The sequence below is a fragment of the Heterocephalus glaber genome, unplaced genomic scaffold (genome assembly GCF_053883595.1).
Source record: "Heterocephalus glaber isolate CG9 unplaced genomic scaffold, H.glaber_assembly_v1.0 deba00000621, whole genome shotgun sequence".
NCBI lineage: Eukaryota > Metazoa > Chordata > Mammalia > Rodentia > Bathyergidae > Heterocephalus > Heterocephalus glaber.
Genome location: NW_028258153.1, coordinates 32,332,420 through 32,346,512, shown reverse-complemented (window position 1 = coordinate 32,346,512; position 14,093 = coordinate 32,332,420). Strand labels below are relative to the sequence as shown.

The window sequence follows — 14,093 nt, the reverse complement described above, 5'->3', positions numbered from 1 at the left end:
CAATTTTATTTTATTATTATTATTTGTTAATCTGTACAATTTTAGCATTACTTGATTACCGTACTGAGTTTCCCCCTCCTGAGCCTCTCCTCCAGCCTGGCAGGGAGCAGAAACCTTTGCTCACTGCGGAAACCACAGGGCCTACGTAGTTTCTGCCACATAATTCCTATCTTTTTTTTTTAATTCTTTGTTGCCGGTACCAAGATTGAACCCAAGGCCTTGAGCAAGCTAGACAAGCCCTTCGCATAAGCTGCATCCCCAGCCCCACATAATTAATACTCTTGGTCTCTTTGAGACCCTCCAGTTTCTCCCTGGAACCCAGGAACCTCCTGGCCAAGATTTAAGGTGCAGAGACTGACACCCATAATCCCCACCGCCCGCTACTCCAGCCGCAGCCAGGCTGCCCTTCCGCTTCCCGACGCTCCCATCCTCTCCGCTCCCCCTTAGGGCATGAACTCCAGGGCGGGTTCAGGTGCACCCGGGGGTGGAGGAGGGGTGGGGAAGGCCGGGAGGAGGTGGGCGGGACCGGAGGCTCGGGTCCCGGAGGGCTCGGGGGTGGGCAGGGGGCGGGGCGCTGCTGCAAGAAATGCTCGCGGGGGTGGGGGTGGGGGGGAGACGCGGGTTGCCAGGCTGGTCCGGCTCCACAAGGCGGGTGAGGTCGGTCACCGCTGTCGCACCTGGGGTCGTCGGTGTCTGTGAGTGTCCCTTTCCCGGCGCACACCCCATTTCTCCCTAGGGCAGTGAAGCTCAGCCGGTCCCAGCACCGGAAGGAAGCTCCCTGGCTGCCATCCCAGGCTCCTATGGTCAAGAAGGTGAGCCGGTCCCATTCAGGTTCATCTTTTTTTCCCAACTTTGAAAGCCTACATTTTATGTTAACTGTATGTAAAATTCTGTGCTTGAAGCTTATAAAATGATCAGCCAATGCAGAGCATCAGTCTTACATCCCCAAGACAGCTTTTGTTGCTCTCCCACACCTATACTCTCATAGTACTTCACCCCTTTAACATGAAGAGTCGACAGCAAAATATAGACATTTTTAGAAAAGGAAAACCTGTCTCACTTTGAAGTCGGGTATACATTGGTAAGGAAGAAAAGGTCTATTCCTGCAACAGACTTCTTTCAGATTAAAGGGGCTGAAAGATTTGGGAAGTGAGAGGCCACGTGGAGGAGAAGAGCTAGAGATGTGTCCCTTGGACAGATGAGGCCACAGTGGGCCGGCCCTTCCTAATCTGGCTTGGTCCTGGCACCTGTCCTTAAGAGCTAACAACTACACTGAGCAGATAGGACATAAACAGGAAAAAAATAATTTAAAAGTCTATATGGCAAGGTGTGTGAGCTAAGGTAATCAGAGAGAGGGAAGGAAGGAAAGAACAATACCGAATGGAATTTGTTTAATGGCAGGTGGCAAAATCTTGACTTAAACTGACTTAAACCAAAATCAAAAGGGACTGGAATGCATTTGGTCCCAACTGTGGGAGAATCGCTCCACCTGGGACTCAGGTAGTACCTCATTAATCTGTCTCCCGGTTGCTCCTAGCTCCTTGCTGGACCTTAGTTGTTTTTTCTCTCAGGCTCTCCCTCTCCATGGGCAGACACCACCTGCAGCTTCCAGTTCACCGAGCCCTGCAAAGACATCATAGCCCTTGAGCAAGTCCTCCCAGGCCAGTCTGCCTGGTGCCTCCTGTGCTGTCCTCCTCTCCTCACTGTTGGAGAGTTGGATCTGCCCCGGCACACAGCGTGGGCTGTGACGTTACAGGGGAAACTGAGGCGACTCTCACTTTGAAAGGGGGAACAAAAAGGGTGCAGGGGAGTAGAAATAAGGACTCCAAGTTCTTCGCTCCCTCCCAAGAGTGGTTCCCCAAAGGTGAGAGGAGTGTTCTGGGCTCTGTGTTCAAGGTGCCCGCAGCCTGGGGCCACCAAACTTGTTTTGTGTTGCAGAGCTGTGCAGTCATTACAGTTCCCACTGTGCCTTTTTTGGAACTACCATGAGTGCAGCTCTCAGAGGGTTTTGCCTTCAGTGTGGGGGCGGGCCTTATCACCAGCTCAGAAGTCTCTGAGCCCGAGAGAGATGGCTTTTCCCAGTGGACTATGAAGCATTCACTGAAGCAGCACCACACATACTTAATGAGGCCCTGAAAAGACACCTAGTGTGAAATAAAAGATGAGATAAATCAAAAATAAAAATAGACCACTTAAAATAGCACTCATGGCTTCAGACAATCTGTAAAGCCATTAATCTGCTTTCAATGTAAAGTACACACACAGACAAAAATGCTCAAAAGTGAAAACATGCCAGAAAAAGTTCACTGTTTAGACAACTTCCCTTTGTAGTCTTATTGGCACATGGGTGGGTCTGTGTGTGTATAAAATGTCAATTGTTTTCTTTCAATTTTTCTTTTTTTCCAGTGATGGTGACAGCTCATTCTGTGAGTGTGCGGGGCGGTATTCAGGCAAGCCATGCCAGTGTCCAAGGTGTGAAAACAGTCCTTGTGGAAACAGGGCCACCTGTGTCCCCAAATCCGGAGCAGACATCCTCTGCCTCTGCCCCAATGGGAAGGCTGGAGCCCGGTGGACGGAAAGTAAGGAGAGGGAGGCCGGGAGTCACCCAGAGCATGAAGGACAGCCTGACAGGCACATACATCAAACCTTCTGCTCAGTGCTTTCCAAGTTCTTGAGACAAGATCCATTCATGAGACTGATGGCTGAGCAGGTGTTCCCCACACCTTGCAGGTAATCACAACAGAGGTAAAGAGTTCTCCCTAAGGCCAGCCTACAGAACATTCCCACACTATAAAACCTCAAAGTCACCCGAATGATAAGAGATAACAAGGAAAATCCAGAGCAATACTAAAATCAAATTATCTTGTTTTATTTGGGCAAACTGAGTGTACAATATAAGCAATCTATTATGGTTGCCTGATTTTTGTACACTTAAAGACAACAAAACTTATGACACAGTAGTTACATGGTGACAAACTAGGTCACAATACCCATGTGCCTCTCCTAAGGAAAATCCAGTATAGGGAAGACTTAAATTATAAAAGATAAGAAAATACCATGATATAACTGTATTTTAGGAAGTAAATTGTCTAACAACTTAAGGTCAGCTTCAATATCCAGAAATCAATATGTCTGGACATATTTTAGAAATAACAAAAAGTAATCAACACGGGAGTAAATTTGTTTTATCTTCATTTTTACCATAAAGATAGAAAGCAAAGTTTACTTTTTTCACACTACTGGTATTTGGTACTAAATTTTAGAAATTATTTTTTAAAAGGCTACCAAAATGCACACAGGACTCCATATCCAAGCATTCATGAAATGAAGCAAATAAGTCCAGTCCCAGATGATGCACTGAAAAGCTATGGGTTATACCCTGATGTGAAGGTACAAAACCTGCAACTAGAATAACTAAAATAACTAAAAGCTTTTGATGTTTTTGAAGGGAATTGAGCCCACAGATTTTGTGCATGTCTTGGAGAAGGGAGGAGTCAAGGACATACCAGAAATTTTGTTCTTTGTGTCACAGGGTTATAATAGAATCTAGTCAAGTTGTTTTTATAAATGGAAGACAGCATAATGGACTGGGTGGAAGTGAATTCTTGTCCTTTCTTATAAAAATGCTCATGCTACTCAGACATAATCATTCCATTCTCATAAAAGCTGTTGAAAATTAAATCAGTTACAATAAACTTGATTATGAAGGGATGAACCATCACTTTTACTTTCTACTGGAAAACTGCGACTGAGCATATGAAACAAGAAATGACAATTTATAAGAATGTCTTCATGTATTCACACACCAAAAATGCTTGTTTACTCCCATCTTATGGTTTCAATTAAGGTTCTAAAGATGCAGATACTTATGAATTATTGAGACAGTAAATATAAAGTTTCTCAAGCTCTTTTGCCTAAGTAATAGAAGAAGAAACTCCTGCATAGACCTATCCAAGGGAATTTCTCAAAATAATGAGCCTATCCTTTAATGTGGTCCACAGAGTGCCAGACCCAAGTAAAGGCAACAGATTTAAAGATGCCAGGAAGGGAATTCATTCAGGGGTGATTGTGGCAGAGATGACTGGAGCCAAGGCAAACATGGGAATGAAAACGCTGCTGCTACCTCCCTGCATGAGGACCTTTGCTGTCCACATCTGCTCCTCATTCCCACTGCCTGTTGCCATTGCAGTGCAAGAATACTGTCTTCTCTTCTTCACCATATCACTGTAAAGACAAAGAGGGAATGTGTTCCCTTGTTTCTTGTCCTCTGGATCCCTTCCATAAATACGTCAAGTAATTCGCTTGGCCTCCTAATGAGTTCTCAGTGGGACACAGCCGTGCAAAAAGCAGCATGCGGGACCAACTTGTACCTCAGCGCAGGCTCTAGCATCCCGCTGCCTGGGACAAGATTTGATTCCTCCTGACCAGCCCCATGCGGTTTTGGACAAGTTATTGGTGTCTCTGTTCCTCAGCCTCAGCGAGTCTAACAACAGAGCTACCTCTTAGATGTCATGAGAATTAAGCACCATAATGCACTAAATGCTTAACGTACCATGGGACATGAACAAAATCCTTCTGTTTTGTAAGAGTCGTCCAGCTAAGATTCTCTCCCACAAGGAACCTCTCTCTACCCCTTGTCATTGTGGGAAAAAGGGCTGGATGGCCCTCCTGGGGAGAAAGAAAACGCTTCAGGCTATCAGTGGAAATCAAAATTAATTTCCTTTAAAAAATTTCTCTAAGTTGGTGACACTTTATGCAGTGATTAAAGACACACAGGGAATTACAAAATCAGGGAGGAAGGCCATGTTGCAGGGACACTAGCCATCACGGGCTATTTGAGGACACGGTGCCTCTGAGAGCAGCTTAATGTCAGGCTGGCATTTTGCAACAGTGCATTCCAGTTCGAGGAATATTCTGTCACCTAAGCTTGGAGCTCTCTGGATGACATCCGCTCCAACAAGACCTGGCTTCCTCTCTCCACCTCAGCAGCTCTTTGATTGCCCTGCTGCTCAAAGTGCACCGTCCGGTGTCCCCCATTTCCCATCATGTTTGGACCCCTATTTTCCAGCTTCTGGTCACAAGAACTGTTGAAGCGTCAAACCCACGCCCAGAGGGGAGTTTGGAGGCCCAGGGCGAGGCTGAACAGGAACATGCTCTGAGAGCGACTCCTCTGGCTCTGGGCTGAAGGCAGCTTGTGAGTGGTCTGCACTCTTTCTTCCTTAAGAACTGAGGAAAACTGCCCTTCCTTTTGCTCAGTGGGCAGGTGAGCACCTCCCACCTTTCGTTTTTTCTTCTTTTTTTTGGACCCAGGGATCGAACTCGGGTCCTTGCGCTTGCGCAGCAGGCGGTGAAATCACTGAGCTAAATCCCCGGCCCTCGCATTTTCTTCTTATCTCAGCATCTGTAAAGAGAAAAAGTTAGGTTGGCACAAATTAAAAAGCAACACTTAAAATAAATACGTATTCCAATGTACACTGAAATGTTCTTGGAAAATAGCTTTGGTAGACTCCTGCGACCCAGCAGCAGTGACATGTTGCATTGATGCTTTTCTTTTGCTTATGCAAGTGCCAGTCTTAGGAGACCAAAAAGTTACGTTTATCGTTCCAGGAATCATCACCAGCGCTTTCTGTCTATAAACAAGTGAGCCATGTGTGTGGCAGCTGCCAGGCCGCCCCGTTTCCTCACCTGGCCACCCACTGGTGCCAGGGCCACAGTGCCCAGTGCCCGGGACCCGGGTGGCCCTGAGGCTGTGAGGGTGAGTGGGGGGGCACCTCCTGGGCCTCACAGACGCCGGGGTCGGGCTGCGCAGGGCAGGGCTCCCGTAAGTCGCTGTCACCTTCCCTGTGCACCTCTGCTCCCACCAGCCTCTCCTGGAGCCCTGGGTAACGTTTGCCGCCCAGGGCTCTTCACAGCAGCACCATCTTCAAAGCGCCTTGGGAACGGGGTGTGGGTGGAGAAGGACCCTGCCTCTTGGAGAGAGCAGGCATGGAGGGGTCTCCTGCTGTCATTTTGGGGCCCACCCCGAGCCTGGACCCTCGAGGAGACAGCGTTTGGGTCACGTTGCTGGGACTGAGGCGTCAGGGCCCTGAGCAGTGGACCAAGGCAGTGTGTGCAGAGTGCGGCCTCAGAAGACTCGCCTGAGTCGGTGCTCACTTTCTGTGCCGGGTATTGGGAGTGTGGGCTCGCTGTCTCCCCCAAGGCTGCGTGAGCTGCTTCTGGGGTTGTTGGGCAGCCAGTGCCCAGCAAGCTCCCCATGCGTTTGCACCCGGCTGTGCATAGAGCAAAGGGCCCTGACATTTCGCATCGCTGTCGTCCCAAGCTTGGCCACAGAGATCCCAGCAGATACTCTTGGCTTCCGAGGTTGCCGCTTGGTTCCCGGGCTCGCCTCGCCTGCCGCACCCCGGCTGGCAGCTGGAGGGCTGCGTGGCCCTGAAGAGTTTCACTTCACTTCCCTCTGTTTTGGTTTTGCCATCAGGGCCTCATTTCCTCTTATTGCTTATAATTCACTGTGTTATTTCATCAGTGCATAATGGTTACATTCATGGTGAGGTCGGTACATTTAAAGCGTGGAATGCAAATCAGGCCCCACCTGGGGCTTTGTGGGGAAATCTGTAAACCGTGGATTGCTCTCAAAGTCACTTCTATGGAGCACACAGTCCTTGTCCCCTGGCATTGCCAGCTCAAGGTCTGGCTCTGTCTGGATGATCCTCTCTTCGTGGCCAGTGCAATGGGCGGTGGGGCACAGTGTGAGGGCCCAGCAGCATCTGGCCAGGATGGGGTGCGTGTGTGCGGTCAGGGAGGGATTCCAGGACAGTCTGGTGCAGTCAGGAGCCGCAGCTGTGCGTGGACACCAGAAAACAATGGTTCCTGCAGATTTGCAGCCGCAGCTCCGGCGTGGGGCTGTGTGCAGCTTGCAGCCTGGTGCAGGATTTGGGGCCCCAGGAGTGAGGTCACCCAGGGACAGATTCACCCTGCTCTCTGCCCAGCTCAGCGTGCGGAGAGGAGGAAAGCACTCGGGGACCACGCACACCAGGGCAGTGTGGGAGGGAGGTCAAGTCTCAGCCTGTGGTCACCCGCCCAGAATGATGTCACTCACCTGGCATGAGGCAGCGACTCACTGGCCTCTCAGGGAGCAGCACCCCCTCTGGTGGAGTCCATAGCCCTAGCCAGAGATGCTGAGCTGACCCAAGCGTTAATGGTGGACACCCAGCCATCGGGATCCATTTGTTTTTCAGAGCTGCTCAGTGAAGCCAGGTGAGGTGGTGCAGCTCTGCTACCCAGCACTCTGGGAGGCCCAGGCTGGGTGACGGCGACTTAATGAGAAGACTCTGACAATCACAATCACACATTAAATGGGCTGCTGATGTGGCTCAGTGAGAAGGTCCTGAATTTAATCCCCAGTACTGAAAATAAATTTTACTGATTTGTAAAGACCTCAGTCCATGGCCAGGGTTGGACCATACATCCCCAGGAACCTCCAGCCTCTGCTGTCCAGGATGCTCTGTGGTTTCATATTTTAAAAGTAAAATTTGGGCCTGGGATTTAGCTGAGTGGTTTCGCTGCCTGCTGCGCAAGTGCAAGGACCTGAGTTCGATCCCTGGTACCAAAAAAAAAAAAAAAAGTAAAATTTAGTAGAGATGGAGAGACTGTTCATCCATCTCCAAGTAGGCAGGCTGGGGTTGTGCTGTCCTGTCCCTCTGCCCTCTGAGTGGAGACAGACAGCAGCCAGAGCAGACTGTCCCCGGGTGAGCCCCAAGACCTGCGGCGCTGATGTCCGGGAGGTCACCTGGAGCTCGGCCAGGACGGTGTGCTCTGCCCTGCAGACTCCGCAGAAGGAGCCCATCACTGGCCCCGCTCCTGTGACTATGACCAGAGTCTCCACTGCCAGGCTTCCTCCCTAAAAAGCAGCATTGATGACACAGACACTGGGGACCCTGGAATCAGGAGAGCAGAGGCTGCTGAGCCAACCGTGTCACTGAGGCCCTGAATGTGTGGGGTTGAGCTTGACAGGCCAGGTCCCCATGCATGTAATGAGAAGGTAGGAGAGCTGAGGAGTGGCGCACCCCCTCCCAGCAGGGAAGACGCAGCCTGAACCCCGAGATGCAGACAGGGAGGCGGCGCCTAGGGGAGGCCAAGGCCCAGTGGGTTTCCTGCGATGGTCCCCTTCGCCTGTCCTTCACTCACTGCACACGTTATCTTACTGTGATAAATACATCCTGTCTGGCAACACAACCTGGATTACCTACTGAAGAAGACAATGAAAAATGGCCGGGATCTTTCTAGGGTTTCCCCTTCTGCATAGCGCAAGATTCATCAGCCCCTCTCACGACTGTGTGGCCAAAGGCAAGTCCGACTGCACTGGTGTGAACCCTGCAGGTCAGGTGCCCGTGGGGACACGAAAGGAGCAGTGGCCAGGGGTATGGGCAGGAGCCACCAAGCACGGTGCTCTGGGGATGGACACACACAGGGAGAAGGCACTTCAGGCCACCACGCTGACCCTTTTAAACACTAAAATTTTAAGTTTTATTAAAAGCTAGTTCTATTATATAAATCCAAGAAATAAGGGCATTTGTAAATACCAAAACAAGAGCCAGCATAAGTGAGGGGAACAGTGGGAGGGGGCCAGGAGCTGGCCCCAGGCAGAGCTCAGGAGGTGACACCGACCGCCATGCAACCACCGGGTGCCCCAGCACTGCAGCAGGTGAAGGGGCTGCCACGGACTCTGGCTGTGGTCCCAGCGCTGGGCAGGAAGCTGCAGGTGGAGCTGGCTCACTCCACTCGTGGAACTTCAGCTGGGGATGGAGCTGGTCCTGCAGTTCCAAGAGAAGAAAAAGTCACCAACTGTCCATGTTCCCTCCCAGGGCAAAACCTCCCCACTGCCCATCAGACAGCTCTGTGCACAAAGCCTCCCCAGGAAGTCTTCCCAGACCATGATGGCTGAGGTCTCAGTGATCCCAGGTCACCCCAGCACCCGGAAGCTGTCTCTGTGTCTAAAGGCCCATCCCTCCCCTCATGCCCACAGGCCCACACCCCATCCTCCTTGCCCGTGGGCTATGCCTCAGTGGGCTCAGCTTGATCCAGCTGGGCCAGGAGTTCAGCTGGTGGATTCTCCTGGGAGTGCAGTTCCACCAAGAAGTGGAGGACAAAAAAGGAGGACCGGAAAGGCAGGTAGGAGGCAGAGCGAGAGGCCTGGCCTTTCCTCCCATGCTGCCTGTCCAGGGAACATGCGGAGATGACCAAGTAGGCCTCCTGGCCCAGCTGCACATGCTCCAGCCCCACCCTCTCCACGCCCAGTGGGGCAGTGCTGGCCCAGGCAGCCCGAGACCTAACAGGAGGCTCCGTGCTCTGTGGTGTGACCGCCTCTGCCTTGTTCAGGGCAGCCCAACACACCGTCTGCCCACCCGTCCCCACTGCCAGCTGCATGAGGACAGAGTCTGGTGTCTGTGCGTGTTACACTCAAGGGCACAGGGCCACTGCTCTGTAACGATCTGAGACGGGGGGACAGTGGGCATCTGTCCCGCCCACCTCTCCTCAGGCTTCAGCTCTGCAGCGCTGTGCTGCCCAGTGTCCGTGCCGCTCCTGGGCTCCTCTTGCACTGCTGTGGATCCACATCTAGGGAGGCCAGGAAAGTGCCAGCTACTGCAGTGTGAGGAATGCTTGCTCAGCTGTCCAGGGTGACTGAGGACCCCAAACAGCACTGAAGCCCCAGAGGGCAGGGGTTGCATCTGCTCTGGCTACTGGTGATCACAGCCGAGCCCTGGGAAAGGTCTGCACACAGTGTGTCTTCACATATGTCCATGGAATGGGGACCCCACCTGCTCTTCCCTGATGTCAGTGGCCCTGGGCCCTTCACATCCCCACAGACTCCTGCTCTGGGAAGACCAGAGGCCTGCCGAGTCACTCTGCGGTCTCCTTTACAGGGAACAGACAGCCTTCCCCTGTGCAGGGCTCAGTGGGGCAAAGCATAGCCAGCCAGGGATGGAAAGGAATCCGGCAGGCCAGGGTCAGCACTGCCCTGGAGACCCCAGTTCTGCCCCGTAGTGATGCCGAGAGCCCGATTTTCTCAGCGCCCTGTTGCTCAGAGTTGCGAGCAGGCGGAGGCAGGGCTCATACCTTCCAAAGACTTGGGGCCACAGTGGCCAAGTGCCCCTGGGTCCCGACCACAGATCTCGCCTTCACACCATCCCCTCCTGAAGGGTGCGAATGCAGGCCCCAGAGGGGTCCAGGAGGGAGTCTGGGTGGATGGGGCGGCTGTCCAGGAAGTCCTGTTCCAGGAGCTCCCTCGGGGGGCGCTGCCTGCCTGCCAGCACCGTCCTCACCATGCAGTCCTCTACCCGGCTCTCCTCCCGTTGGGCCCCAATCTGTGACGGAACAGAGGGGAGACATGGAACTGGGGCCCACCCAGGCCATCAGGAGGGCTGGAGGCCGAAGCCCAGACCACTCTGCAAGTCGCCATCATGGCTCGTACCAGAAGGGGCACAAGTGGGCCCGGCAGAAAAGCGATGCATGTTAGAAGGTAATTTCAGAAGGGACACACAGAAATGCTACTGATTCATGGCTCATTAACAAGGAGAGGTCATGGCCTGGGGCATGAAGAGCCCACCCACCCTCAGGTCCCATGGTGGAGAGAGAAACCGAGGCTCAGCCTGGCTCCAGGCCTCCTGAGAGGCCAGCCTGTCCCTGTGTCTGTTAATGGCTCAGAAAGTGTCAGGCCCACTTCCTGGTCCTGAGAGGCTGCCCTGCTGAGCTCACTGCCACCTTTGCAGGTCGCGTAGCCCCTGTGGGTACCACATGGGCCCTGGCCAGGAGTTGCCCTGAGGTGACATGGCAGATAAAGCCGTGACAGGATGGAAGTGACACAGTGTCCCGTGTGCAGCTCTGTGGGGACAGTGCCCAGCAGCCAGCAGCAAGCACAAGGCTCTGCCTGACCCCAGTTTGTGCTGTTTCTGCCCCGGGTAACCTTGTGCTCCTGAAACACAAACAGCTCTGTCTCAGGCTTCTACCCCAGAGGACAGGAGAAGGCCCTGCGGGCTGCGGCTCATCCCTGGGCACTGCCCTTCTTCTCCTCTCAGCCCCATCCTGGGGGCACAGGCCAGGGCCCCGGCTCACAGCCTCCCACACCTGCCCCTGCCCAGGAGGAGCCTCCCTCCCGGCCTCGTCCCCCACCCTCCTCAAAGTGAGGAAGCCGGGCGGGAGTTACACCGGGGACTCACAGCGGTGGCCGGGCCTGACTGGACCTGTCCTGGACTCGGTGGTCCTGAGAGTCTGGAGTCCAGGTCCAGGGAGATCTGCCCTGGGCTCCTGCTCGTCTCAGATTCCCAGGTCTCTGGGTCTGGGGAGACCCGCCCTGTGCTGCCCCTGAAGGCCAGGCAGTTCCTGGTGAGTGGCCCGAAGCATGGGGACTTAGCCATCCAACCTCTCACTCGCGCCCAAGTGCTTTCCCTGCGCGGGGTCCTGGTGCTGCGGCCTCGAGGCCTGGGAAAGCAGCACAGCATGATCGCCGCTGACGCTCTCCAGCCAAGTGACTGTCAGGCAGCCGTCGCTGGACTGGGGTGCCCAGTGACTCCAGGGTTCCAAGTTCTGTTTGGACCTGTCGCCAAGGAAGTGAGGTCGCAATGCTAGGGTCATGAGCCAAACCGCCCCCTCTGATGAGAAGAGCCCGTGGCCCCTTCCTTGCATGGTGGAACACATCTATCTGTGTGCTCCTTAGAAACAGCAATGAGAAGCCAGAAAAGCTGCCTGTGATGTTAGAGTTTGATGAATCAGAAGTTTTAATTCGGCAAATGTGTAGATGCTTAAGAGGCAGCAGGCACAGGGGGAAGTGTGCTTCCCATCCAAAGGGTCCATTCTCTCTCAAGGCAGTGCTCATGTCAGCACTTAGAGATCGGATGGATTTGAGGATGATTTTCTTTCCTGGGTTGACTTCAGTTGCCTTTCAATTCCAATAGGGACTATGGAGATGATCCCAAAATGTCCAATATAATTTTCTTTAAAGGATACAAAAGTTTCAGCTGATAACCCCTGGGTGGCCAGGAGTGGAGGATTCACAGCAGGTCGTAGCTTTCAAGTGCCCGTGGATAGCTGCTTAAGCACAGATACCGAGCTCAACACCAAGTGCAGTATGCAGTGCAGAGACAGTGCGAGGGGACAGCAGCCTTTGTGAAACCTCCCACCCAGTGGGGGTGCAGAGCACGCTCACGCATCACCTGGGAGCGTCTCTTGGGGCGCTGCTGTCCCCTCCTGTCCCCTCATCCCAAGCTGACCACGTGCTTTTTGTCCTTGGTTAAGTAGAGAGGGTGGAGCTGGGACCATTCGGTATACATGTTTCCGGCAGGTCTTCTTCAGGCAGTAACACCAGGCTGGGGTCCCTGCGTGCTGCTCCTCCTCAGTGGTGGCACCGTCATGGGGTGGAGCACAGCTGTCCCGCATCCTCTGCTGATGGCCGTTCATTTGGCTCCCAGGGTTGACCACTGAGCAGTTCCCACCAGCATCACTCAGGCAGGTGTCTTTTGAACCATGGATTCTTCTTCCAGGAGACACACTTGCATGTCTATTTGCTTTATATTACTATTTTTTGCCTACTTTTTTATTTACAACATTTCATTCCCCTTTGATGTTTCTAATGAAATCTAATAATAAATTCAGGTTATTATCTTTTACTAATTTGTGTTTATTTGTGAAAAATAACCTATAATTTTATGCTAAAAGAACTAAAAAACTAAAAAAATCCCAATAGTGGTCAGTGATTATAATAATTCTATGGGTGGTGTTGACAGTCGACTGACAGCTAATAAGCTATCCTGTAATCAAAAAGCGAGGAAAAAATATAATTATAAAATATTTATGCACCTTCTGGACCAAACAGTATGAAACTCATTTGTTATTTACTGAAAGCAAGGGGGTTCAAAAAGTCATTCACAATTTAGATTAGGTTTACTAGACCAAATAATTGAAAAACATAGGATAAAAAATGCCAACCAGGACCTCCGCCTTCACCATTACATTACCTTTAGTGGGGAGACATTTTACTGAAATTACACCACCCAAGATTATTTTTTTAACATCAAACTGCCTAAGAGCTTGTGATCCTCCTGTCTCAGCCTCCCAGAGGGTTATAGACAATAGCACCACACCCTGGTTTCTTCATAGCCTTGTTAAAAACTCATTGATTGAGCAAGGGAGGTGACACATGCCTGTAATCCTTGCAGTCCAGAGGCCAAAGCAGTAGGTTCACTGGGAGTTCCAGACTAGCCCAGAATACATACTGAGTCAAGTTCAAGTTTGTAAGAACTACAAAGGAAGACACCCTCTCTCAAAAAAAAAGCTAAACAAAACAAAACTCTTTGGTGACAGTACGCTTTGGTTTGTTTCTGGGCTGTTTTAATCTGTGTGTCCATTGTTGTTGCAGTGTAACTGTTTTGATTGCTGTCACATGATGATATGCTTTGAAATCAGGTATCATGGTGCATCTACAGTGGACCCTTGGCTTACGAACTCAATTCGTTCCTGAGGGCTGGTTGTAACTCAGATTGGTTAATTGAAGGCTCAGGCTCTTCTACACAGCCTTCAAAGTCTCTCTCCTGTACATAGGCAGCTCTCAGTGTCCTTAGAGAGACATTGGCCCAGGATTTCTCAATTAACCCACACAGGAAAGGATGATGTTGTAATGTTCCTTCCAGAACTCTTTAATGGTTAAATCTGTACCTGAGACCATCTGGAAGCACAACTGGCCAGCATCTGGGTCATAACTCAAGACCTTGGTCTTAAGTTGAAACTAAAACTCCAGTTGTAACCCAAGTTGTTCGTATTATCAAGCCAGTCACAACTCGAGGGTCCACTGTCCTATGATCTTCTTTCTGTAGATATGGGACGGCTCCTTGTAGTCTTTATAGTTCCATATGAATTTGCAGATTGTTTTTTCTATCTCTAGGAAAATGTCATTGATACTTTGATAGGAATGGCATTGACTCTGCTTGTTGATTTGGGCAGCATGGACATTATAACAATATTGATTCTTTCAATCCATAGTCATAGTATGTCTTTCCTTCTATTTGTGCCTTTCATTCATCTCTTCAATGTTCCATAATTTTCAG

At 51.5% G+C, this 14,093-nt stretch overlaps 1 protein-coding gene across 2 annotated transcripts; it reads right to left on the bottom strand.

Moving 5' to 3' along the window:
• Positions 1–8,428: 8,428 nt before the first annotated feature.
• On the bottom strand, positions 8,429–12,639 carry LOC147829426 (uncharacterized). Of its 2 annotated transcripts, none has more exons than XM_087206339.1 (3): positions 11,214–12,639; positions 10,114–10,361; positions 8,429–8,810 (listed from the first exon to the last, which is right to left on the bottom strand). In XM_087206339.1, the coding sequence occupies exons 1-2, from the start codon at positions 11,493–11,495 to the stop codon at positions 10,176–10,178; spliced, it is 468 nt and encodes a 155-aa protein (XP_087062465.1). In that variant the 5' UTR covers positions 11,496–12,639; the 3' UTR covers positions 8,429–8,810; positions 10,114–10,175. The 2 variants fall into 2 exon arrangements, 1 of the variants encoding a protein (XP_087062465.1); XR_015449225.1 differs by having other exon boundaries at positions 8,436–8,810; positions 11,417–12,639.
• Positions 12,640–14,093: the final 1,454 nt, after the last annotated feature.

What these genes read in the sequence shown, in the direction of transcription:
- LOC147829426 (XM_087206339.1), bottom strand. Translation starts at nt 11,495, where the DNA reads ATGCTGTGCTGCTTTCCCAGGCCTCGAGGCCGCAGCACCAGGACCCCG. An exon ending in AGTCAGGCCCGGCCACCGCT is followed by an intron (nt 10,362 to 11,213) that starts GTGAGTCCCCGG and finishes GTTCCGTCACAG; the next exon opens with ATTGGGGCCCAACGGGAGGA.